Genomic DNA, 27080 nt, shown 5'->3' on the forward strand with positions numbered 1-27080 from the left:
TGTAAAAGTTAAAGTCAGATAAAGAAATTATTTGCGGAATGTACGAATGCTTATTTACAGCTGAAGGGTCACTTTCCACAGAAGCTGTTGGTACTTGGGGTTTGTCACGGGAGCAGTTGTGGCTGGTTGAGTCTCTTTTCTCTTGGACACAGTGGTGTTGATTCAGAATCCACCTTTCAGGACTATCAGTTTGCTGCAATGAGGTCTTCTGGTGGTTTTCAAACTACAAACAGCATAGCTTTGATGGGAGAAGTCTCGGAGAAAAAGAGAGGGGGTAAGGCTGTAGCCCCTTCTATCCCTGTGCCAGTCTGTATAGGTTCTATTCCAGTATATTTTACAACCAAGAGCTGGGTCACTTGACCTTTCTCTCTGGTTTCAGTATTAGCCACTGTCTCTGAGAACTGTGTAGAGTGTATCCCCATAAAGCAACTTGTGTCCTTCCCAAATGCATCACAGCAGCAGCTGTAGTTCTGTAATATATTCTGGCTGATGACATAAATTAATATATTTTACAAAACACATCTTCATAACCCTGTACCTGCCTTGGGAGTGTCCAATGGGACAGTGTAGAGGGAGCTTTACTCTGTATCTAACCCCGTGCTGTACCTGTCCTGGGAGTGTTTGATGGGGACAGTGTAGAGGGAGCTTTACTCTGTATCTAACCCCGTGCTGTACCTGTCCTGGGAGGGTTTGATGGGGACAGTGTAGAGCGAGCTTTACTCTGTATCTAACCCTGTGCTATACCTGTCCTGGGAGTGTTTGATGGGGACGGTGTAGAGGGAGCTTTACTCTGTATCTAACCCCCTGCTGTACCTGACCTGGGAGTGTTTGATGGGGACAGTGTAGAGGGAGCTTTACTCTGTATCTAACCCCGTGTTGTACCTGCCCTGGGAGTGTTTGATGGGGACAGTGTAGAGGGAGCTTTACTCTGTATCTAACCCCGTGCTGTACCTGCCCTGGGAGTGTTTGATGGGGACAGTGTAGAGGGAGCTTTACTCTGTATCTAACCCCGTGCTGTACCTGCCCTGGGAGTGTTTGATCGGGACAGTGTAGAGGAAGCTTTACTCTGTATCTAACCCCGTGCTGTACCTGCCCTGGGAGTGTTTGATGGGGACAGTGTAGAGGGAGCTTTACTCTGTATCTAACCCCGTGCTGTACCTGCCCTGGGAGTGTTTGATCGGGACAGTGTAGAGGAAGCTTTACTCTGTATCTAACCCCGTGCTGTACCTGCCCTGGGAGTGTTTGATGGGGACAGTGTAGAGGGAGCTTTACTCTGTATCTAACCCCGTGCTGTACCTGCCCTGGGAGTGTTTGATCGGGACAGTGTACAGGAAGCTTTACTCTGTATCTAACCCCGTGCTGTACCTGCCCTGGGAGTGTTTGATGGGGACAGTGTAGAGGGAGCTTTACTCTGTATCTAACCCCGTGCTGTACCTGCCCTGGGAGTGTTTGATGGGGACAGTGTAGAGGGAGCTGGTTTCCTGTGCAGTCTAATGTAGTAATGCAAGTGTAAAAAATAGATGGCCCTCTCCTGGAGGCAACCCCCGCCTCACCCACTCCCAGCCCCTCATTTGAACAGTTGCGAAGGGAGGAAAGATGTGGGAGGGTGTCGAGCAGTTGTTTTTGACCAATGGGTGACTGATGGAGCAGACACTCACTCAGTCAGTCTGGCAGCATTCCCCACGGAAGAAAATTGCTCAAGATTCCGATGCTCCAACTGGTGAGTAAAACGTGGAACCTGGACTGAGCTGGCTAACAGCAGGCTGCCAGCGCTGACAGGGGGGTACGATCGCTGTGTGGTGTGGGAGTGGCGGACAATGGCAGAATAGGCCTTGTTTATTTCTGAGGAACCTTGGTCTTTGTTGGGTCAAGAAACCTCTTTCCTAATAGATCTCATGATTTCTCAATTTGCCGAGTTATTTTTAGTTGCTTAATGACACTCAGGGTGTATTTGGATTTTGTTTTATAATCGGAGTCACAGAGTTATTACAACATAGGAGGAGGCTAATCAGCCCATCGAGTCCATGCTGGCTCTCTGTACACTAATCCGGTCAGTCCCATTCTCCGCTCTATCCCTATAACTATGCAAGTTTATTTCACTCGTGTCCATCCAATTTCTTCTGGAAATCATTCATCGTCTCCCCTTCCTCTTCCCTCGGGGGGAGCAGCGAGTTCCAGGTCACCACCACTCGCTACGTAAAAAAACTTCTTCCTTACATCCCCCCTGCATCGTTTTCCCAAAAAACCTTAAATCTGTGTCCCCCGAGTCCTTGCACCATCAGCCAATGGGAACAGCTTTTCTTTGTCTACCTTCTCCAACCCTGTCATCATCTCGTACACCTCGATCAAATCTCCCCTCAACCCCCTTTGCTCCAAGGAGAACAACCCCAGCTTCTCCAACCCTAACCTTGGAGCTAAAATCCCTCATCCCTGGATCCATTCTGGTTAAATCTCCTCAGCACCCTCCCAAGGAACTTTACACCCTTTCTAAAGTGATGTAGACTTAATACTTGATTTGTGACTGAATCAGAGCTGTATAAAGGTTGAACTTCCCTGTTTTTTGTACTCAGTAGCCCTATTTAAAGAAGCTCAAGGTCCCGTCCACTCTGCAAACTCTCTCTCACAAGACTTTTTTACTCACTTCTCAGAATCAATTGTGACATCTCCTGTCTTCTATCAGAATAAAAGAAAAAGGGGAACTTGCCTATAAATCATGCCTTTCCCAGCCTCAGTCTGTCCCAAAGAACATGAAACACATTTTGTGGAGCAGTCACTGTCTTGATGTGAGAAATGTGGCAGCCAATTTGCACAAGGCAATGTATTAATTAACCAGGTAACCTGGCGAGGTCGGTTGAGGGATAAGTATTTCAGCCTCCTCCGGAGGTTCCCAGCATCACAGATGCCAGTCTTCAGCCAATTCGATTCACTCCACGTGATATCAAGAAACGGCTGAAGGCACTGGATACTACAAAGGCTATGGACCCTGACAATATTCCAGCAATAGTACTGAAGACTTGTGCTCCAGAACTTGCCGCGTCCCTATCCAAGCTGTTCCAGTACAGCTACAGCACTGGCATCTACCCGGCTATGTGGAAAATTGCCCAGGTATGTCCTGTCCACAAAAAGCAGGACAAATCCAACCCGGTCAATTACCTCCCCGTCAGTCTACTGGGAGAACACCCCCCTTGCTCTTCTCCCAACAACCGCCGTGGGATCTTTTACATCCACCTGAGGGAACATAAGGGGCCTCGGTTTAGTGTCTTACCTGAAAAACAGCACTTCAGACGGTGCAGTGCTCCCTCAGTACTACCCTGGGATTGTTGGCCTGGATTTTTTCATTTATCCTTTCACGGGATGTGGGTGTCGCTAGCTGGGCCCAGCATTTATTGCCCATCCCTAATTGCCCCTTGAGAAGGTGGGGGTGAGCTGCCTTCTTGAACCGCTGCAGTCCATGTGGTGTAGGTACACCCACAGTGCTGTTAGGGAGGGAGTTCCAGGATTTTGACCCAGCGACTGTGAAGGAACGGCCGATATATTTCCAAGTCAGGATGGTGAGTGACTTGGAGGGGAACTTCCAGGTGGTGGTGTTCCCATGTGTCTGCTGCCCTTGTCCTTCTAGATGGTAGTGGTCGTGGGTTTGGAGGAGCCTTGGTGAGTTGCTGCAGTGCATCATGTAGAACAGGCTTGTCCAATGTATGGCCCGCAGGCTGTAATGGCCCCGAACCTCTGCTGTGTGGTCTCTGGAGCCAGTTTTCAAAATGCCGATTAAAGAAATGTTTGAATGGAAGATTCTGCATGTAGCTGTTCCTCCAATCACAGGCCGTTTCTCTCCTGTGTTTGTTGCTGATAGGTTCAGGTGTGGCCCAGGGAGATGAGGCGCCGGGGAGTGTGGCCCAGGGAGATGAGGTGCCGGGGAGTGTGGCCCAGGGGAGCGTGGCCCAGGGGAGCGTGGCCCAGGGGAGCGTGGCCCAGGGGAGCGTGGCCCAGGGGAGCGTGGCCCCGGGGAGCGTGGCCCCGGGGAGCGTGGCCCCGGGGAGCGTGACCCCGGGGAGCGTGACCCCGGGGAGCGTGGCCCCGGGGAGCGTGGCCCCGGGGAGCGTGACCCCGGGGAGCGTGACCCCGGGGAGATGAGGCGCCGGGGAGCGTGGCCCAGGGAGATGAGGCGCCGGGGAGCGTGGCCCAGGGAGATGAGGCGCCGGGGAGCGTGGCCCAGGGAGATGAGGCGCCAGGGAGCATGGCCCAGGGAGATGAGGCGCCGGGGAGCGTGGCCCAGGGAGATGAGGCGCCGGGGAGCGTGGCCCAGGGAGATGAGGCGTCGGGGAGGATTCCCAGCCTCTGACCTGCTCTTGTAGCCACAGTATTTATCTGGCTGGTCCAGTTCAGTGTCTGGTCAATGGTAACCCCCAGGATCTTGGTGGTTTATGGGGTTGAATCTCTGGAGCGGGACTCGACTCCACGAGCTGCTCGTTCTGGGGAGACTGCGACCAACTGAGGCCCGGCAAACCTGTGATAAACGGACTGCTGCCGCCAACAGGATTCAGCTCCGGTTTCAACCGCACTTCACACTCCGCCTCCTAAATAAGCGGGAAATAAAATGCTGGCGGCAGCAGAGGGGTCCCGTGGATCTGTCAAGATTCATTACAAACCCGTCTGGCTCACTAACGTCATTCAGGGAAGGGGACCAGCTGTAACTTACCTCACTCTGGGCCTATACCTGACTCCAGCCCCGCACGTTAACCGCTGGAGTGGCAGTTTCTCGGGTGGGACGTTAAACTGAGGCCCTGTCTGTCGGCCCCCTTTGGGAACAGGCCCCAAATCCAGTGTTCGGAAGGAGAGCAAGGGGGGGGCCTTCTCCCCAGTGTGCTGGGGCCGACGTTTATCCCTCAACCGACCTCGCTCTTGAAAAGAAAAAGATTATCCTATCATTATCACAATGCTCTTTGTGGGATCTTGCTGTGCAAAACTCGGTTGCCGTAGAAACTGAGCTTTTTTTTTTAAAGGGGGGTGCGCGGGAGAGTGAAGACACCGAAACTGCGGCCTGTAGTCAGGCGGACTGTGACGCTACAGCCTGTGAGTTTAAAATAGCAGAAATTACAAGAGAGTGGAGACAGGGAAATGAGAGTGAGCGAGAGAGAGAGAAGACAGGCTATAACCCGGGCAACGCACCCACACACACACCAGATTAGCAAATATCAAGGTGAAAGATATTGGAGGCATCCTGATTATGAAGATCTGAACACCAGGAAGAGATGATTCCAAGCCGCAGGAGGTTTTTTTTCTGAGATTGTGACACTGCAGCAATGAGAAGATTAAAGGCTGCACAATGTTCCTGGAATGGTTTTTGAAAAGAGTGTTAAAGAGAGAGAGAGGGCCCAGTCACACACCAAACAAATCACACAGCCCCTGGGATACAGGCAGAGTACCAAACTAAATACTGACGCACTCCCCGGGGACCCCCTGTAAATACTGACACACTCTCCGGGGACCCCCTGTAAATACTGACACACTCTCCGGGGACCCCCTGTAAATACTGACACACTCCCCGGGGACCCCCTGTAAATACTGACACACTCCCCAGGGACCCCCTGTAAATACTGACACGCTCCCCGGGGACCCCCTGTAAATACTGACACACTCCCCGTGTACCCCCTGTAAATACTGACACACTCCCCGGGGACCCCCCTGTAAATACTGACACACTCCCCGGGGACCCCCTGTAAATACTGACACACTCCCCGGGGACACCCTGTAAATACTGACACACTCCCCGGGGACCCCCTGTAAATACTGACACACTCCCCGGGGACCCCCTGTAAATACTGACACACTCCCCGGGGACCCCCTGTAAATACTGACACACTCCCCGGGACCCCCTGTAAATACTGACACACTCCCCGGGGACCCCCTGTAAATACTGACACAGTCCCCGGGGACCCCCTGTAAATACTGACACACTCCCCGGGAACCCCCAGTAAATACTGACACACTCCCTGGGGACCTTCTGTAAAAACTGACACACTCCCCGAGGACCCCCTGTTAATACTGACACACTCCCCTGGGACCCTCTGTAAATACTGACACACTACCCGGGGACCCCCTGTAAATACTGACACACTCCCCGGGGACCCCCTGTAAATACTGACACACTCCCTGGGGACCCTCTGTAAAAACTGACACAGTCCCCGGGGACCCCCTGTAAATACTGACACACTCCCCGGGGACCCCCTGTAAATACTGACACACTCCCCTGGGACCCTCTAAATACTGACACACTCCCCGGGGACCCCCTGTAAATACTGACACACTCCCCGGGGACACCCCTGTAAATACTGACACACCAGGTATGATGAGCTCCCGCGGGATGCCCATGCAGATCTCTCAAGGTCTACGGAATCTAGTTCAGAAACTCTTTGCTCTAGTAATGGGGCTCAACCCATCTGGAGAGATGTTCGTCACATCTGTAAAGGGCAAGATAACACAAAGCGGGGGCAGGGATGGGGGTGCTGCGGAAGTTGGGGGAGCGGTTAGCTCAGCTGGTGTGGTTCAGAATAATGTCAACAGCATGGGGTTTGTGTATTATAAAGAGTTAACAGAATGGATTTGCTAATCAATAGGGCACATCATGGCACAGCCTTCAGGCAGTCAGGTGCTAGGTACTGCAGGGAGCGGACAGGGAGCCTCGAGGGGAGATGTACCTTCCCTGTAACACACTACGCACCTACCGTAAATAGTGTAAATAAAGTGGTTTTTAAGTAGATATCCTGATGCGTCTGTATCAGTATTTACAGCTCTTCTTGGCTACAATCCTGGCCTTGCACATTCTACAACATGGTGGCAGCGGCCGGGGCACCAATTTAACCGATTGTTGGTGCCAAAGGACGAACACTCCACAATCCAAGTGATCCCGGTTTGGCAATGTGCCTCATCAAGCATCCCGGCGATACACTCACCGGACACAGGTAGCGATGACTGTCCTGCAGGAACAGGGACTGCCCCTACCCTGCCTGTTCTCCAGCCTCGAAGACCCCCCCCGCGCGGAGGTCGCTGCTGAAAGATGCGCTGCGAGAAATCTCCGCAACCAATCCAGGCCGGTTCCTTCCCTGCTTTTCTGGGGCTGGACACGAATCGGATCATCCGTCTCCCGGGGCCTCCAGAGAGGGCCGTCCGCTCGCTCCTGACCACTCCGGTAACTTCCGGGCAGGCCGAAGGACGCCACTACGGTCCAGAAGGATGGGAAATGGGTCGGTCGCCATTTTGAAATATCTGCACTGTGACACGAGGACTGCAGCACCAAATGGCCGGATTGCCCAGCGGGGGCGCTGAGCGTTATCAGATGAAGCAGGACGGGACTCTTCCAGTGTTTCTGCTCGGCTTTGAGTTTCCCAACAAACGGGGCAAACAACGACCCAACCCTGAAAAGAATGCCTATCTCTCGCTTCCTCGGTGATGTTCGCCGGCATTCCCAGGACTTCTGGTCCCTCGATTTAGAAGTCAGAGAGTTCCCAGCATGCTTGGAACTGGACACAGGCACAGCGCGATCTGTAATGGCTGACCATCTTGCGTGACTAAGTTCAGGAAACCAGGATGTAGAAGCGGTTTGCGTTGAGATGAGGAATGACAAAGGCAAGATGTCACTTGTGGGAGTGGTGTACACGCCCCCTAATTCTCACTACATGGTAGGATGGAGTATAAAAGAAGAGATAATGGGAGCTTGCCAGAAAGGTGCAGCAATAATCATGGGGTTTCAATCTACATATAGACTGGAAAAATCAGATGAGCAAAGGTAGCGCAGATAAGATGAGTTCATAGAATGTTTTCGGGATAGTTTCTTAGAACAGCACGTTCTGGAGCCAACCAGAGAGCAGGCGATACTAGACCTGGTATGGTGCAATGAGATAGGATTAATTGATAACCTCCTGGTGAAGGCACCTTGAGGTAGCAGTGATCATCTTGATTTTGAGGGAGAAACGATCTTTTCCAGATTTAAAGAGACAAAAGCTGTAGAAAGCAGATTTAAAGTGAGCACAGCTTGCAAGAGGCCAGAAGATCCAAAATCTTCCTTTGACTAGAAGGTCTGCTTGGCACTTTCTCCTGTTTCACTCCCCTGGATTTTGGGGTCTTTTCTTTAGCTTGGGAGTGGCTATCTATCTCCTTCACTCCAGTCTCTCCTGGAAGCTACTTTCAAAACCAACTGAACTCAAACAGCTTCCAAATCAACTGCTGTTTCTAGTTTCTTCCGTGTGTGTGTCTGTGGGAAGGACCTGCCTCTCTGGACCCCTGTTGCTAGGCAACAGCCCAGTTTCTCTACTCTTTTTTTGTTGAACTTAGCTGCAACAATCGTAAAACTCTCATTAGAAATGCAGACACCTTGTAAAGTGAAACTAAAACTCAAAATACAGAAATACAAATCAAACTTAAACATTAAAGCTAAAACTCATTCCTTATACCCACAAATACAAATATAACTTACTTAAACATTCTCTATTTCCTAACAGTATTGAGCAAATTGTTGGGGCTGCGGGCTGACAAATTTCCAGGTTGAGATGGACTTTACCCGAAGGTTTTGAAAGAAGTGACTAGCGAGATAGTTGATGCATTGGTTCTTTTAATTTCCAAAATTGCCTAGATTCAGGGAATGTTCCATTAGATTGGAAAATAGAAAATATCACTCCTTTATTCAAAAATGGAGGGAGACAGAAAGCAGGAAACTACAGGCCAGTTAACCTAACATCGGTCACAGGGAAAATGTTAGAAGCTATTATTAAAGATGTTATAGCAGGGCACTTAGCAAAATTCAAGGCAATCAGGCAGAGTCAACATGGTTTTGTGAAAGAGAAATAATGTTTAATGAATTTATTGGAGTTGTTTGAAGGAGTCACATGTGCTGCGCATAAAGGGGAACTGGTGGATGTGCTGTACTTAGATTTCTGGAAGGCATTTGATAAAGTGTCACTTCAAAGGATATTAGAGAAAATAAAAGCTCATGGTGTAGGGAGTAACATATTGGCATGGATAGGAGATTGGCTAGCTAACTAGAAGCAGAGGGTTAGCATAACTGGTTGTCAGGATGGAACGAGTACTGTGCCACAGGAATCAGTACTGGGGCCTCAACGTTTTGCAATTCAAATCAATGATTTGGATGAAGGGACAGAAGGAATGGTTGCCAAATTTGCTGATGACACAATGATAGATAGGAAAGTAAATTGTGAAGAGGACATAAGGAGGCTACAAAAAGATATAGATAGATTAAGTGAGCGGGCAAAGATCTGGCAAATGGAGTATAATGTGGGTAAATGTGAAATTGTTATTTTGCATATTATCCAAATGGTGAGAGATTGCAGAGTTCTGAGATTCAGAGGGATCTGAGTGTCCTAGTGCATGAATCACAAAATGCAGGTACAGCAAGTAATTAGGAAAGCTAATAGAATGTTATCACTTACTTTGAGAGGAATTGATTACAAAAGTAGGGAGGTTATGCTTAAGTTGTACAGGGTATTGGTGAGACCACATCTGGAGCATTGTGTACAGTATTGGTCTCCTTATTTAAAGAAGGATGTAAATGTGTTGGAAGCAGTTCAGAGAAGGTTTACTAGACTAATACCTGGAATGGGCGGGTTGTCTTGTGAGGAAAGGCTGGACAGGTTAGGCTAGTATCCACCAGAGTTTAGAAGAGTAAGAGGCAACTTAATTGAAACCTTTAAGATCCTGAGGCATCTTAACAGGTTGGATGTGGAAAGGATTTTTCCTTTTGTGGGAGAATCTAGAACTAGGGGTCACTGATTAAAAATAAGGGGTCGCTCATTTAAGACAGATGAGGAGAATTTTTTTCTCTTAGAGGTTGAGAGTCTTTGGAATTCTCTTCCTCAAAAGGCGGTGGAAGCAGAGTCTTTGAATATTTTTAAGGCAGCGCTGGATAGATTCTTGATTAACAAGGGGGTGAAAGGTTATCGGGGGTAGGCGGGAATGTGGGGTTGAGATTACATTCAGATCAGCCATGATCGTATTGAGTGGTGGAGCAGGCTCGAGGAGCCGAGTGGCCTACTCCTGCTCCTAATTCGTATGTTCGTATGACTTCACACAATCCCTCTTTCGCCTTACACAATGAAACTCGAGGGGCAGGACAAACAAACCTACATGTTAATAATTAGATTACCGCCACACTATTCCACAAGGGGTGACAGATCACAGAGACCCTTTATGTCATTGGAAACCAAAGCATTTCGCTCCTTCACAGGAACCCATGTGTACGGGTCGGCATCATGCAGAAAGTCAACGAGATTCTTTCATCGGATAACAGGGTCACGTTCCGTCAGGAATCTCCACAACTTTTTCAAGAGCTGGGGAAGTTGAAGAATGAATTTCCCTGCTCCCAGAGGTCGTGTCAGTGTGCCTGTTCACCCCTAAGAGGGTGCCGCACCTCCTGTTGCTGAAAGTTAAGGAAGAATTTGACCACATGTAACACAGGGCCATTATTTCCCTGGTCACTGTTCCCAAGCCTAGCGGCCACCTCCAGCTTTGTGTGGATCTAATGCAGCTTAACAAAGCTGTGCAGAGGGAAGTCTACCTAATGGCGTCAGCAGACAACAGTTTGTCCAAGCTCGCCAGTAGCATCCTTTTTATGAAGCTCGATGCAACCAGCGGGTTTTGGCAACTACCCCTGAACAGGTAATCTCGGCTCCTGACGACCTTTATCAGGCCCTTTTGGTCAATTTTGCATTAATCGCCTCCTCCCTTTCGGCATTTCACCTGCTGCTGAGATAGTCCAAGGTATCAGGTCAACAGTCCTCGAGGACAAACAAGGTGTTACCTGCCATATGGACGACATGGTTCCACAAGAACTGAACACGACCATAGGGTAAGAGAGGTCCTCAAGCCTATCCAGGAAGCAGGCCCCACGCTGAACAACAAGTGTGAGTTCAACATAAAATTCCGAGGACACACCTTCCAAAGGCCTGGTATTATGGTGGATCCTTGGGAAACAAAGGCCATTACTGAGTTTCCCCAACCGACCTGCATCACCGATAGACATCCCAATGTTTCCTTGGGATGGTAAACAAGGTGGGAAAGTTTATCTCTAACTTGGCCACACTCATGGAATCATTGGGAGATCTCCTGCGGAAAGGCTAACAATGGTCCTGGGACACGGAACCAATCAAGGCCTTTCAATCTATTAAAGATTACCCAGTCTCCTCGGAGGTCCTGGCGCACTACGTTTCCCACTGGCATCGCTGCTGACGCTTCCTCCCGGGGCCTTGGTGCTGTTCTCATCCAGCTGCAAATGAACGCTGATAGAAAACCTGCCTACTTCACTTCAAGAGCCCTGACGGAAACCGAACAAAGGTTGGCCACTGCTGAGAAAGAGGCACCGTCATTACCTGGGAGATCGAGCGCTTTTCTGAATACCTGATAGAGCTGCCCTTCCGAGCAGAAACAGAACAAACAAGCCCGTCATTACACTCCTCAGTTGCACAGAGATTGCCCATCTGTATTCAACAATTTCACCTCCGGTTGATGCGGTACCAATGTATAGCCGCTTATATGCCAGGGAAATCACAAACCACGGCTGATGCCCTCTCCAGGGTTCCAGTCGACCAGGCAACCCTCCTTGATTCTACATTGATGTCAGAAGTAGAAGCATCTTCCTCACCATCATGAGCCTCCTGCCCAAAACGAGGATGCCCAATGTGTTCGAATGCCTGCTCCAGCCTCCAAAGATGGTCCAAATACAACCCTACCAATCGTCTCATCTGCAAATACAACAAGGAGCAAGTCCATCTGACCCTTGTGAATAACCTTCTAGTTCACGCCCATGGTTTGGTCCTTCCAAGCCCCATGCGATGAGATATTCTTCACTGTCTCCACAGAGATCACCTAAAGATCGCTAAAAGCAAAGCAGTGCCCTGCAATCAGTGTGGCTGCCAGGTATCATACAACCAGCCACACCTGCCGAATTTATACTGACGCTAAGGGAACCCCTCGCACCGCCTGTACTTCCTCATCGCCCCTGGCAGAAGTTAGGCCTCAACCTCTTTGACTTCCACAGCAAGTTGTACCTTGTGGTTACTGATTATTCTTCTCGAAGGTTAGAGATAATCAGGCTTCATACAACCACATCAGAGTCCGTCATCAGGGTGCTACTGACCATCTTTTACACCAACTGGTTCCCAGACCAAATTACTTTGGATAAGGGGCCCCAATTTGCAAACGCCCATTTTTGGCAGTTCCCCATTGATAATGGGATCTCCCATGTCACAAACTCTCCTCTTCACCCAGAAGCCAATGGGGAAGCTGAGGGAGCGGTCTGGACCAGTAAAGATCTGATGTCCAGGAATTTGGATTGCACGCAGCCCTCGTGCAGTATTGAGCTACTCCCCGGGCCAAAGGATTCTCTCCGGCCGAACTCTTTATGGACTATTGTTTAAAAACACAGGTTCCCCTGTTGCCTTTAGCCTCGTACCAGCCCCGCTGATTATAATTCTGTGAGAACGAAGGAGTTGGATCTCCGGGTGCCAATGGTACAATACCAGACGCAGAGCGAAAGCTTTGCCACCTTTGACGCTGTGTCAGTGAGTCTGGATCCAGCACCAAAACACTGAAGGCCTCATTCTCACTTGCACAGAGCACCCACACTTGTATTTGATCCAGATGCTGCCTGGTAATCCCCGAAGAAACAGACAAGCCCTCGTTGCACTCACTGTCACCAGACTGCAGGGTTCCGACTACCACAAGATGTGGGTCAAACACCCCCAAAACACTCCAGATGCTTCCACTCCCACTCCCAGACCTCCGACCTAATGGAGCAGTCACCAGGACACACTCGGGAAGGGTGGTAAAGTCCCCCCACAGTTGGGGATCTCTAGACGGGGGGGTGGAGGGATGGGGGTGCGATGGGTGGAGAAAGAGTTATGTAAATAGTTCCAAAGCAAGGGTCATGTAAATAGATATAATGTTACGAGCGGGATGGGAGAAGGGCACTGTCTCTAATTCGATTACTCCACAGGGCACAACAGCTAGCAATACGGCCAAATATGTGCTTTACCTATTAATCTCAGAATGACCATTCAATGACCAGGTTTCAATAAACAACAAAATTACTCATTTATTATAAAACCAGACCTGTCAAGTAGAAGACAAAGCTGATTAACATACAGTATGAAATATGAAAGTATAGTAACTACACTTTCTAAGTCCCCTAACTCTCTCTCTCTCACACACACACCACCCACCCCCGCCCTCTAAAAACAAATAAAAATTGAGGAATTCCACCAATGGTTAAAAGTCAATGGTTTAAGGGAGAAAGATGGATGGTGGAGTTCCTGAAATGGTGTCCGGATTATACAGTTGGTTTCTCAGCACTGGTCTGGGAAGCAGTCAATGTCTCTTGCACTACTTTTCAGGTGGACTTGAGGAAAACTTGCAGTCAGTCAATTTCATAACGTGGAGTGACTTTGGAGCAACTTCCATTCACTTTTTACTTTGGACTGGATCTGGAACTTCAGGAACTGTTGTCTTTTTTACCCAGGCAGTTGATCCTTCTTGATTCCCTTCCAAAACAAAACAGCCGACCAGCTTTTCAACACAGTTTTCCGAAGCATGGTTCTTCATAAAGCCATAAATCACTGTGTGACTCTCTTGTAAACAGTCCACCGGGGTCAAGAGGTTTCCAGCTTCTTTAAAACTACTTAATTTTCATTTGTAACATGCTGTCTTTTCCAGGGACAGCAGCAACCACAGTCCTTGTTTAACCCTTTAAGGAAGTGTCTTTTAAAAACGCAAATTCTTCCAGAACGTTCTTAGTCCTTGAGGATGAACCATTTTCCATGATTAAAGCATTTGTGACAATATTTTCATATTGCTGTTAAAAAGATATTTTCCTTGGGGAGGGGGTAGGTGTAGTATAAAGGGTTATCAGAATGAATATGCTAATCTATGGGGTGCATGATGATGTGGCACTGAGGTGAGCCAGCGACGTGCTAAGTACTGTAAGGAGCAGACAGGTAGTCTTGAGGGGTGATGTGCGATCCCTGTAACTCACTCTGTACGTACTGTAAATAGTGTAAGTTGATATCCTGATATGTCTGCAGCTCTTCCTTGCTAAAATACTGGCCTAGCACATTCTACAATAGTTTGCTCCTCATTCCCGCTGAGGTAGACTTAGAGCCTGCCTCCTCACCCTGCCACGTAGTAAAATCATAGCATAAAAGCCGTGGTTCAGTGACCTTTGAATTATTGAGGATGCTACCTGGAGAAGAAAAATGCAAACTGACCATTGCTGAACCTGATTAAAATTGTGTTGATTCAGTCGAGAGGTGAGTGTTTGTCCCCCGATGAGCATCACTAAATCAGGTTACCCGCTAACTTATCTCATTCTATCCCTACTGTACATGGTGGCAGCGTGCTAGAACAGTCTAATGGTCATTGCCAGCATCAGCAGTGCCTCATTAACTCGTAGAAAATGTAATTTTCAGAGGCCATTTACCATGTATGATGTAACAAAGCGTGTTCAGCGCTGCATCTCCACTTGCCCATTGGTGTCCCCTTCTTCCCAGAAGGTTGACCACCATGAGTCTCCACCTCTGCCTGTCCTGTGATGCCCTTACAGATTCCACATCAGTCATCTGCATCCAGTCCATTATATTCATCATCCATTTTCTCCTCCTTTTCCCTCTCCTACATTGATCTTTCCCCTCCTGTAACTGTGTACCATCTACTCTAATGATGCGACCAGAATATTGTATCTTTCTCCCATTGATGTTATGCACTATTTCCTTTTTTCTCCAGCCATTGCCAATGCTGCCTTTCTGTCTTTGTAGGGTACGTGGAGCATCCTCCTCCATGTCCACATCCCGAATGTATTCAGCTCATCGATAGTCCCTTTGTTGTTCTTGTCTCCGAGGCATTTAACATCAGTGACAAAATGTAGCATCTCAGTATTACTTTCCTAAGATTCAAGTTCAGTATCCTTGATGTTAACACTTCCTTCATTCTGACAAAGCTGGTCTTGGCCATCTCAATTGCTTCTTACATGGAACGCAGAGCCCAGAAACAGGCCACTTAGCCCATCTGCTTCCATCTAGTGTTAATGCTCCACCTAAGCCTCCTCCCACCCACCCCTCTTCATCTCACCCTCTGCTTCATGTCTTATACATTAGCTGGGTCTGACCTACCATGCCAATATAAATATGTGTTCGTTCATTCTAGGTGAAGGGAGAGATAGAGAGGAAAATCGTTTCCTCTCTTTGCTCCCAAACCTTTCTTCCTCATGTGTTTATCCAGCTTCCCCCTTAAATGTATCGATAATATTCACCTCAACCACTCCCTGTGGGACCGAGTTCCACATTCTCCCCACTCTCTGGGTAAAGGAGTTTCTGCTGAGTTCCCCATTGGGTTTATTAGTGACTGTCTTCACAGTATATTTACAGTGCAGAAGGAGGCCATTCGGCCCATCAAGTCTGCATTGGCTCTCTGAAAGAGCATCCCACCTAGTACCATTCCCCTGCCTTATCCCCGTAACCTTGCACATTCTCTCTTTTCAGCTAGCAATCCAATTCCCTTTTGAACACCTCGATCGAACCTGCCTCCACCACCCTCTCAGGAAGTTTGTTCCAGACTCCAACGACTCTCTGGTTGAAAAAGTTTTTCCTCGCATCACCTCTACTCCCTTTGCCAATTGTTTTCAATCTGTGCCCTCTAGTTCTTGATGTCCTTTTGAGAGGGAACAGTTTCTCACTATTTATCCTGCCCATACCCCTCAGGATCTTGAATACCTCTACCATGTCTATCAAGGGTGTCACAGAGTGGCTGCAGGTCATTCTTTTGGGGGAGCGCGAGCAGCCAGAGCGCGTGGGTCCACATTGGGACCACTGACATAGGCAGGAAAAGGGACGAGGTCCTGAAAGCAGATTTTGGGGAGTTAGGAAGGGAATTGAAAAGCAGGACCTCAAGAGCAGTAATCTCAGTGAGTATAAGAACAGGAAGATTGAGCAGTTCAATATGTGACTGGAGAAATGGAGTAGGAGGGAGAGGGCTTTGGATTTCTGAGGATTGGGGTCGGTTCTGGGGCAGGTGGGACCTGGACAAGAAGGATGGGTTACACCTTAACAGGACTGGGACTAGTGTCCTCGCGGGGAGGTTTGCTAGTGCTGTTGGGGAGGGTTTAAACTAGATTTACAGGGGGATGGGAACCTGAAGGGAAACTCAGAGTGGAGAGGAGATAAACTGGCAGTGGGAAGTAGTGAAGTGTTAACTGATAAGGCTGATATACCAGAGAATAGTATCAAGATAGATAGAATGCCTGGAATACTCTGAAGAAGAGTCATACAGACTCGAAACGTTAACTCTGTTTCTCTCTCCACAGATGCCAGACCTGCTGAGTTTTTCCAGCACTTTTTGTTTTTATTTCGGAATACTTGGAGAGTTTGTTGGAACTAGAGTAGGCGACAGCAAGTCGTTAGCTGGGGTCAGAGCAAGGGGGAATGTTTAAAAAGCCTAAATCAGGCTGAATGTGCATGCATGTGAATGCACGGAGTGTGGTTAATAAGATTGATGAACTGCAGGCACAGGTTGACAAATGGAATTATGATATTATTAGAACAGAGACCGGGCTCAAAGAAGGGCAGTGCTGGGTGCCAGTCAATATCCCTTCGTTCTGGACTCCCCCACAACTGGAAAAGAACCTCAGCCTCATGTCTTATCATTCGTCTGGCCTAGGTCAGGGTTGACATATGATGATAATATAAACGCGAGTTTATTTATTCTAGGTGAAGGGAGAGATGGAGCGGAAAATTGCCTCCTTTGTTTGCTCCCAAGCTTTCCACTTTTCGGTCAATAGTTGCTCATTTTCTCCTGAGTTCTCCCCTGTTCTTAGCCACTGCCTGTTGCTGGGATACAGGATAATGTAATACTCTCTGATCTCTAGTACCTTGCATAACTTACCATTCAACTTGTGCAAACCTAATCATTAAGTCAAGCTATCCAAAGTGCTTTGTAGTACAAGGGTGTTTGGCAATAGCAAGGATTAATGTGGGACTGGAGAACAGTACCACCCATAGTGTGATGTAGACACATGACAGTAGACAGGAGACAGAGTTGTATGGAGAGACTCAAATAGAAAACAGCATCAAGTTAGCTCCTAATTAGCACTGTACTTTGTACGTGTATTTAGTTATGTGTTACCAATAAACACTACTATTCAACCTGACAAGCCTCTGAACCTCTTCATGAGGCCTACTGAACAAACCCTCACAACACGCTTTATAGCCAACTCAACACTTTTTGATCAGTGTTGTCGATGTAGGGAATGCAGCAGTCAATTTGCACAGCAAGCTCCCACATAAAGCAATGTTGGGTGAGGGATAAATATTGACCAAGGCACTGGGAAGAACTACTCTGCTTTTCTTCAAAATAGTGGTATTTCTGCTTCACCCTGAGAGCTCTGAAAGATGGCACCTCTGACTGTGCAAGCATTCCCTCAGTGCTGGTGCTTGACTTGTTGGCCTGGATCATGTGCTCAAGTTTCTGGAGTGGGAATTGAACACGTATCTCTCTCAGAGAGTCGCCTACTGTGCTATGGCTGACAGAAGGCACGGAGGGCGACACAGCCGAATATGATCCTGTCTTTCTTGTGCACTCTCCAGCCACGGGCGCACTCTCTCCAATCTGAGCGCTGCTTGTCCAAACAGCCTTCGGTCTTCATCCCTGGATCTGGAGGGTCAGCATCATACAGAAGGAGGCCATTCGCCCCATCGTGCCTTTGAAAGAACTATCCGATTTGTCCCACTCCCCGCACCCCCCTGCTCTTTCCCCATAGCCTTGCAAATTTTTGCCCTTTAACTATTTCTCCAATTCCCCTTTGGAAAGTTCCTCTTGAATCAGCGTCCACCACCCTCTCAGGCATGTAAAAACATCCTCATGTCCCTCTCTGGTCCTTTTGCCAATTATCCTAAATGTTTTGATAAAAGCAAAATACTGCAGATGCTGGAAATCTGAAACAAAAAAAGCTGGAAAAACTCAGCAGGTCTGACAGCATCTGCGGAGAGGAACACAGTTAATGTATCAAGTTCGTATGACTCTTAATGTTCTGATGAAGAGTCATATGGACTCGAAACGTTAACTGTGTTCCTCTCCGCAGATGCTGCCAGACCTGCTGAGTTTTTCCAGCTATTTTTGTTTCTGATCCTAAATGCTTTGGTCATTAACCCTCCTGCCACTGGAAACAGTTTCTCCTTATTTGCTCTTATCAAAACCCCTCATGATTTTGAACGCCTCGATTAAATCTCCCTTTAACCTTCTCTGTTTTATGAGGACAATCTCAGCTTCTCCAGTCTGTCTAGTTTGAGCTGGTTCACTGAAACTACTTCCTCTATTCATCGCTAGTTTGAATATTTAAATCCCAGACAGCAGAACCCAGGAAGGGACCATAACCCTTGTAGTGACTCATGGCCACGCGTGGTCTATTTTGCTGGGAATGGGTGGCCCAAAGAGTGAGACATGTAACATTGTGTGTTGTAGGATGTTGGATACCATTCAGTGAGTCTTAATGAAGTCTTCGTAGTCTTACATTTGCACACATTTCTTAATTACAAGAAGCATGTACAGATATACAGTAAAGAGTTCAAGCTAGGAACAGTCTCCTTGCTTGCCTGTATACACAGAACTGTCCAACACTTGACTGACCCCTGGGTGCGGTTGTCAATAGCAGGAACAAAATCCCAGGACAGATACAGCACAGGGTTAGATATAGAATAAAGCTCCCTCCCGGGGTTAGATACAGAGTAAAGCTCCCTCTACACTGTCCCTATCAAACACTCCCAGGACAGGTACAGCACGGGGTTAGATACAGAGTAAAGCTCCCTCTACACTGTCCCCATCAAACACTCCCAGGACAGGTACAGCACGGGGTTAGATACAGAGTAAAGCTCCCTCTACACTGTCCCCATCAAACAGTCCCAGGACAGGTACAGCACGGGGTTAGATACAGAGTAAAGCTCCCTCTACACTGTCCCTATCAAACACTCCCAGGACAGGTACAGCATGGGGTTAGATACAGAGTAAAGCTCCCTCTACACTGTCCCATCAAAAAATGTTAAGGTATAGGTTAGATAAAGTGTAACATTGGACTGTGAATGTAGCAAAGCACCCCTAGGGCCTTTACCATTTAAATTTGACACCAAGCCACATATGATAATATTTGGACAATTCACCAAATTGTTGGTCTCGTCCCAGCAAAGCGCATCCCGCTTGTCCCCTACCTCTCTCAGCCATGCCTATCCCTTATTCACCATCTACATGAGCTGTTGACAGAGTTGCAAAACTCTGCAAAAGAAAAATAATTACTCCACAGGGCCACCTACTGGCTAGAGCCTGTATCTACATTGTGACAGTCTGTTGTTTACATACAGGATTCTCATTCTAAGTGTTTATGTAGCAAGTTTCAATGTGATAGTAAATTGCCACAACAGGGGAGTGTGTAGAAAATTTTGAACAATATATTGATACAATGAAATGCTGCTCCCAGGGGACGCTCCACGCACTGATGACCATTTACCGCCGGCATGGGATCACTGGACTATGGCGTGGATCAAGCTCAGCAGTGCCCAGGGTGATAGTTGGCTCTGCTGCCCAGCTTTCCACATTCTCCACGACGAAACAGCTCACTAACGACCTGCAGGTCAGTAGATCTGAATGGATGGTTCTGCAGGAGACTTCCCCACAATAGTGGACCAGAGAAAGGGATGGATGCGGAGGGCTTGGGAGAATGAACAAAATGCACAGATGCAAACCCAGCAATCATGATAGCCAGGAATCCCAGCCGATTATCTTCCCCCTTCCCATGTTGAGGGGCCAGTCTCGTGCTGACTGTTTCTTCACCTGAGATGGGCTAACAGTGCACAGAATCTGTAACATCTCGCTCCCTGTCTCAGACCATCCTGCTGCTGAAACCTTCAACTATTCTTGTTATTGCTTCACGACTCGACTATTCCAACGCTCTCCCAGCCAGCCTCACACCTTATCTAAACTTTAGCTCCTTCAAAACTCTGTTCTTTCATACCCTAACTCACACCTCATCCCGTTCACCTATCACTCCCTGTGCTCGCTCACTTGCATTGGTTACCAGTCCGGCAATGCCTCAGTTTTAAAACGCTCGCCCTCATGTTCTGATTCCTCCCTCGCTCAGTAACCTCCTCAAAACCTAACCTCTTAAACACCCCCCAATTTCCATCGCTCCACTATTGGCGGCTGTGTCTTCGGTTGCCAGGGCCCCGAACTCTGGAATTCCCTCCCTAAACCTCTCCAACTTTAAGTTCCTCTTTAAAACCCACATCTTTGGCCCTGTCCTGATAGCTTCCTCTGAGGCTCTGCATCAACTTTTTGTTCGATAACAAAAAAGGGACTTTAGAGGCGCTGTATAAATGCGGGTTGTCGTTGAGGTCCACGTGCAGCACAGTCCTGTGGCTGGCGATCGCAGTGTGATATCGTGTCCCCATCGCTAACGGCGAGCGCCATTAACAAGTCCTTTGTTTTTCTCGCAGATCTTTCAGCCAGGCAGCTGGCTGGTATCGCTGACAGCCGGGATGGTCAGCAGCGTCTTTGTGGTCCTTGCCATGACGCCCTTTGATGTAATCAGCACCCGACTGTACAACCAACCAGTGGATCAGGAGGGGAAGGTACTGGGTCATCGCCCATGTTCCACCAGTTTCTCTACCCCCTCCACCAGCTAGCTAGTTTGTTTTAATGGACGAGGGAACCAATAGTAAGGAACATTAGGATGAAGAGTAGACCGCTCAGCCCTTAGAACTTGAAACGTTATAGTCAGTCATAATCAAACATTGTAAGTCAGCAGCAAAAGCAGAAAATGCTGGAAAAACTCAGCATCTGTGGAGAAAGAACCAGAGTTAACGTTTCGAGTCCGTATGACTCTTCTTCAGAGCTCTGAAGGGTCACACGGACTTGAAACGTTAACTCTGTTTCTCTGTCCGCAGATGCTGTCAGACCTGCTGAGTTCTTCCAGCATTTTCTGCTTTTGTTTCAGATTTCCAGCGTCGGCAGTATTTTGCTTTTATTGTAAGTCAGCTTGCAGCCGCAGCAAACAATTAGGAAGGCGAATGGAATGTCGGCCTTTATCACAAGAGGGCTGGAGTGTTAAAGCAGGGAAGTCTGGCTACAACTGTACGGGGCATTGGTCAGGCCACATCTAGAGTACTGTGCAGAGTTTTAGCCCCCTTACTTAAGGAGGGACATATTCGCATTGGAAGCAGTTCAGAGAAGGTTCACTAGGCTGATTTTTGGGATGAAGGGGTTTGTCTTAAGAAGAAAGGTTGAGCAGGTTGGGTCTGAGGTGATCGTATTGAAGCATATAAGATTCTGAGGGGGCTTGACAGGGTTTACCCTCATGGGGGAATCTAGAACCAGGGGGCACAGTTTGAAATGAAGGGGTCTCCCATTTAAAACGGAGATGAGGAGGAATTTTTTTTTTGAGAGGGTTATTAGTGTTTGGAATTCCCTTCCCCAGAGAGCAATGGAGGTGGGTCATTGAATTTATTCAAGGCTGAGTTAGACAGATTTTTGATGTACAAGGGAGTCGAGGGTTATGGGGACAGGCAGGAAAGTGAAGTTAAGGCCCACATCAGAACAGCCATGATCTTATTGACTGGCAGAGCAGGCTCTATGGGCCGAATGGCCTACTCCTGCTGCTATTTCTTATGTCCTTATGTAATCAGTCAGCTGCAAGTGTTACTGTCAGTCACTGTTCCTGTTATCTTCTTACAGGGTGTGTTCTATCGAGGATTTCTGGATTGTTTCGCAAAAACCATGAGGAAAGAAGGCCTGCACGGCCTCTACAAGGGCACCGGGGCTTCCTACTTTCGACTAGGCCCCCACACCATACTCAGCCTCTTCTTCTGGGAGGAGATATGCAAGTACTACAGGAAGTAGAGGTTCGCTGGACAAAGGCTCACGTCTGGAGAGCTGTGGCTGGAATTTGCACTGTCGCATTGCTCAGGGACTATTCATCTCTCTCTCTCTCTCTCTCTCTCAATGTGCCCCATTTTTCCAACGCTCACCCAATGTAGTGGGGGAGACAGTGATGTCGGACATCACACACCCTGATAGACAACAGGATGGTGAAACACACAAAGCTGAGTTAAAACCCAGTGAATGCTCCTCGGAACAACATCGCGGGTCTGAAAAAGAGAAAGGGCCTGTTAAAAATGTCATGGGGGAGGGCGGGGGGAGGTGGGATGGTTTGACAGGAAATAACGGATATGGTTCACTGGGGGTGGTGGGGAGCGATGGCAAATGGTTGGCACCAGGTCAGGCTGGTTAGGGTGGGGGAATGGGGAGTCGACGTTCATGTTTTTAAATTTATTTTTCGCACTGTCAACCTATCTCTGGGACCAGTGATATTCAATCGGTTTATGATTTCGCTGTACTAAATGAGCTGGAACTCAGACCAAATAACGTGGGTTAGGGTTTTGGGGGAAGAGTAGTGGTTCCAGGGAATGGGCTGTGAGGGAGAGTCGGGATACTTAGTGGTGGTAGATGGTGGACTTTTGGGAGAGTAAAATGTAGAATCAGTTTGGATGGAGATAAGAAATAGCAAAGAAGTCACTGGCGGGAATAGTTTATAGGCCCCCTAACAGCAGCTATGCAGTAGGACAGAGTATGCATCAAGAAATATTGGGGGCTTGTAAGAAAGGTACTGCAATAACTGTGGGTAACTATAATCTTCATGTCAACTGGACAAATCAAATTGGCAATGATGGTCTGGAGGATGAGTTAATTGAGTGTATTTGGAACAGTTTGTTAGAACAATATGTTCTGGAATCTACTAGAGAACAGGATATTTTGCATCTTTAATATATAATAAGATAGGATTAATTAAATATCTCATAGTAAAGGATCATAAGTGATCATAACACGTTAGAGCTTCACATTCAGATTGAGAGTGAGAAATGTGGGTCCGTAACTAGTGTGTTAAACTTAAATAAAGGCAATGACAAGGGTATGAAGAGAGAGTTGGCTAAAGTGGAATGGGTAAACAGGTTAAAAGAGAAGCAGTGGCAGACATTGAAGGAGATATTTCATAACTCTCAACAGATATATTACATGGAGGACGAAAGACTCTACCAGAAGGATGTACCATCCTTGGCTAAAAAGGGCATTAAGGATGGTATCAAATTGAAAGAATAGATGTACAATGCTGCAAAGGTTAGTGGTGTGCCAGAAGATTGGAAAAAAATTCAGAAATCAGCAAAGGATAACTGAAAAAATAATAAAGACGGAGTTTATTATACAATCAGGCAGAGTCAACATGGGAAGGGAAATTATGTTTGATAAATTCATTCTTTGAGAATGTAAGCAGGTTGGATAAGGGGGAACCTGTAGATGTGTATTTGGATTTCCAAAAGGCATTCGCTAAAGTGCCACATAAAAGGTAAGAGCTCACGGTGTTGGGGGTGATATATTAGCATGGATAGAGGCCTGGTTAATTAACAGGAATCAGAGTCTGGACAAATGGGTCACTTTTAAGTTGGCCAACTGTAACTAGTGGAGTGCCACAGGGCTCAGTTCTGGGGCCTCCACTATTTACGATACATATTAATGACTTGGATGAAGGGACCAAATTTACTGACGATACAAAGATAGGAAGGCAAGTTGTGAGGAGGATACAAAAGAGTCTGCAAAGGGATACAGACAGGTTAAGTGAGTGGGCAAAAATTTGGCAGATGGAGCATAATGTGGGAAAATGTGAGTTTGTCCGCTTTGGCAGGAAGAGGAGAAAAGCAGAATGTTATTTAAATGGAAAGAAAGTACAGATTGCTGCAGTCCAGAGGGATCTGGTTGTCCTTGTACATGAATCACGAAAAATTAGCATGCAGGTGCAGCAAGTGATTAGGAAGGGAAATGGAATGTTAACCTCTATTGAAAGGGGGATGCAGTATAAAGGTAGGGAAGTTTTGCTATAGTTGTACAAGCCATTGGTGTGACTGCACCTGGAGCACTGTGTATAGTTACGATCACCTTACTTAAGGAGGGACATACTTGGGAGGCAGTTCAGAGAAGGTTCATTAGGCTGATTCCTGGGCTGAAGGGGTTGGGTCGATACCCATTGAAATTTGGAAGAATGAGAGATGATCTTATTAAAACCTAAAAGATTCTGAGGGGTCTTGATGCGGTAGATGCTGAGAGGATGTTTCCCGTCGTGGGGGAAACCTAGAACTAGCGGGCACAGTTTCAAATCAAGAGGTCTCCCATTGAAGACAGATGAGGAGGAATTTCTTCCCTGAAGGTCACTGCTCTGTAGAATTCTTTTCCCCAGAGAGCAGTGGAGGCTGGGTCATTGAATATATTCAAGGCTGAGTTAAATTTTTGATCAACAAGAGAGTCAAGGGTTATGCTAGGACAGGTGGAGTTAAGTTCACATCAAATCAGCATGATCTTATTGAATGGTGGAGCAGACTCGAGGGGCTGAATGACCTATTTCTGCTCCTATTTCTTATGTTTGTGCTGGGGGATGGGCCTTTGGCAGGAGTTGTTGTCCTGGTGTTGGGGGGGGGGGGGGGGGGTGTGGAGGGAAATGAGGTTTTGGAAAAGAGCTGGGGTATTGTAGGGGTGGCCTTCGATGGTCTGAAAGGCTGTGTCCTGCCTGTAATATTAGCTATGACACCCATCACATCCTCTCAAAATATCCCACATTACAACCCCTATTAACGAGGACTCGGGGCTGGAGCCTGACCGCTATTAAAAGAAGATATGCTAACAGCTCCAGCTTTGAAAGCCTCTGCAAACACAGGTGAGGACATCCATTCGAATGTGTGCTCTCTGGGAAAGGATTGCAGAGTATGTCAGCACCAGTCTGCCATTGAACCTGATGATCCAGCTTTTGACTGTCCTGTTCAGCATGGCGTAAGTTGCAAGGAAGCTGATAATTCCGAATATTTTTAAACAAAAATAAAAGTCGGTTCTTTTCCCACTTGCTTCTTGGTCTCACAGCGTGCAGCAATTAATGATTAATCTTGTTCAGTTTTTTTCCGGATACTTTTTAATCAGCGGACAAACAAACACCAGTTCTCAGGAGCCCTGTCCAGCCTGCAGTGACAATATGAATAATGTAATGCTTGAAAAAGATGGTCAACACACTCATCGGTTTCCTGTATTGAACACAGAAGTCCATGTGTATTATTCTACTGCTATATTCATGCCTATTTCCACCTCTGTTAACATTGCCCAACTTTACCCCAGTCACAGCTCTTCTGCTGCAGAAACCCCAGCTTGCGGCTGCTCTCCCGCATCCTATCCTCTGTAAACTTAAGGTCATCCAAAGCTGCTGCCCGTGTCCTAACTCACACCAAGTCCTGTTCCCCTATCACCCCCTGTGCTCGCTGACCCACACTGGCTCTCTGGTCAAGCAGCATCTGGATTTTAAAATTCTCATCCCTGTTTTCAAATCCCTCCATGGCCTCGGCCCCCTCCCTGTTTTAGCAATCTCTACCAGACCCACAAACCTCTGAGATCTCTGCACTCTTCCAATTCTGGCCTCTTGAGCATCTCCGAATTCAATCATTCAGCATGTTCCAGACAGGAATCGACAGGATTCTGGATACTAATGACATCGAGGGATGATGGGGATAGCAGGGGAGAGTGGTGCTGAGGTAATGATCAGCCATGATCCAACTGAATTGCAGAGCATGCCCGATGGGCTGAATGGCCTCCTCCCTCTCCTATGTTCCTGTTTGGGATCCTGGGCTTTATAGACGGCTGCATTTGTTTGGGATGCGACACGGGGACGAGCAATTTGTGCACATGTGCAGGAGCGGCGTTCGTGTCAGTGAATCAGTCTGTGACTATATCGTGTGCAATTAGGCAGACCCTCGGAATTAAGTTCTGAGGTGCAAACTGAAACCTCGTATTAGGGGAGCAAATTAAAACGGAATCATGTTTTCCAAAACAATCTGTTCATTTGTCAGTCATTATTATTAAATGTCTCATCAGAAATACATTGGGGTATTGCTCTTTTAATAGCACTTTCTGCAGATGCTATCAAAAGGATTTATTCTATATTCTACAAATGAATGTATTCTTCGGTAAATAAATACACTATATGAAATTTTTAAAAATCATTGCCCACCCAGTGGGGCTTGAGATCACAGAATCACACAGTGCAGAAGAGGCCCTTCGGCCCATCGAGTCTGCACCGACATGTGAAATCATGACTCCAGGCCTAAGAGTCCTATTGACGACCAGCTGACTAGCCTGCAACTGCCTCCACAAAGCCTTTCCAGCTCGTTTCAGAAGACTGTTCCTTCAACTTGCACTCATTGTTTCCTTTTTTGGATATCTGTGATACTTTGCAAGTTTACCCCTAATAATAAAGCAGAAATCTGATGTAGGATCCGATGCTCTGCAGCCACACGCAGGCCTCTGACACTCCTGTTGCCAAAGAGGTCGTCAGGGTCGGTTACCCGTGTGGTGGGTGCCTCAGTGTGCAACCATTCCGGATGCCTTTCTGGTCAGCAGCAGGAGATGCAGCGTTTGCTTTATTATCTGCTTTGATAACCAGCCCTGTCACCTTCAAGGATTTGTACAGACACCCCCAGGATTCTCTATTCTTGCACCCCCTTTACAACTGGAGCATTTTGCTTCTCCTCAATCATCCTACCACAATGTGTCTCCTCATGTTTTTGAGTGTTGAATTTCACCAGCCTGTCCTTGTCCTCTTGAAGTCTTTCACTGTCTTCCTCGCTGTTTATTGCACTTCCAAGTTTCATATTATCTGAAAATTTCACAATTGTGACGTGTACCCTCAAGTCCCCGTATACCTGGATTCCCTTAGTGTCCAAAAATCTAACCAAAAATGATCTGACTGAAGTCAGGGTTGGCTAAAAATCCTGCCGTTAGGTAATATTAAGGCAATGATATTTCATTGCTTTAGTTAGTTTCAAGAGCCCTTGGTTAGTGGCTCAGGGCAATTTTCTTCAAGCTGAGAGGGAGAGAGTATTCAGGTTTACATGACCAAGGCAGGTAAAATGGAGTTACGGTACAGGTCAGCCCACAAGCTAATTGAACAGTGTTACAGGGTT

General features: G+C 47.5%; 1 protein-coding gene across 2 annotated transcripts in view; it reads left to right on the forward strand.

The window, feature by feature from the left end:
- The window catches only part of slc25a35 (solute carrier family 25 member 35), a 38183-nt gene extending 12186 nt beyond the window's left edge, over positions 1 to 25997 (forward strand). The window contains exons 3-5 of one of the 2 annotated variants that reach the window (XM_078533797.1): positions 19517 to 19669; positions 20532 to 20666; positions 21769 to 25997. In XM_078533797.1, coding sequence (XP_078389923.1) covers positions 19517 to 19669; positions 20532 to 20666; positions 21769 to 21933 — 453 coding nt within the window. In that variant the 3' untranslated portion in view covers positions 21934 to 25997. The remainder of the gene's footprint in view (positions 1 to 19516; positions 19670 to 20531; positions 20667 to 21768) is intronic. The other variant, XM_078533798.1, reaches the window with a different exon arrangement.
- Positions 25998 to 27080: the final 1083 nt, after the last annotated feature.

The sequence above is a fragment of the Cetorhinus maximus genome, chromosome 34 (genome assembly GCF_964194155.1).
Source record: "Cetorhinus maximus chromosome 34, sCetMax3.hap1.1, whole genome shotgun sequence".
NCBI classification, from domain to species: Eukaryota; Metazoa; Chordata; class Chondrichthyes; order Lamniformes; family Cetorhinidae; genus Cetorhinus; species Cetorhinus maximus.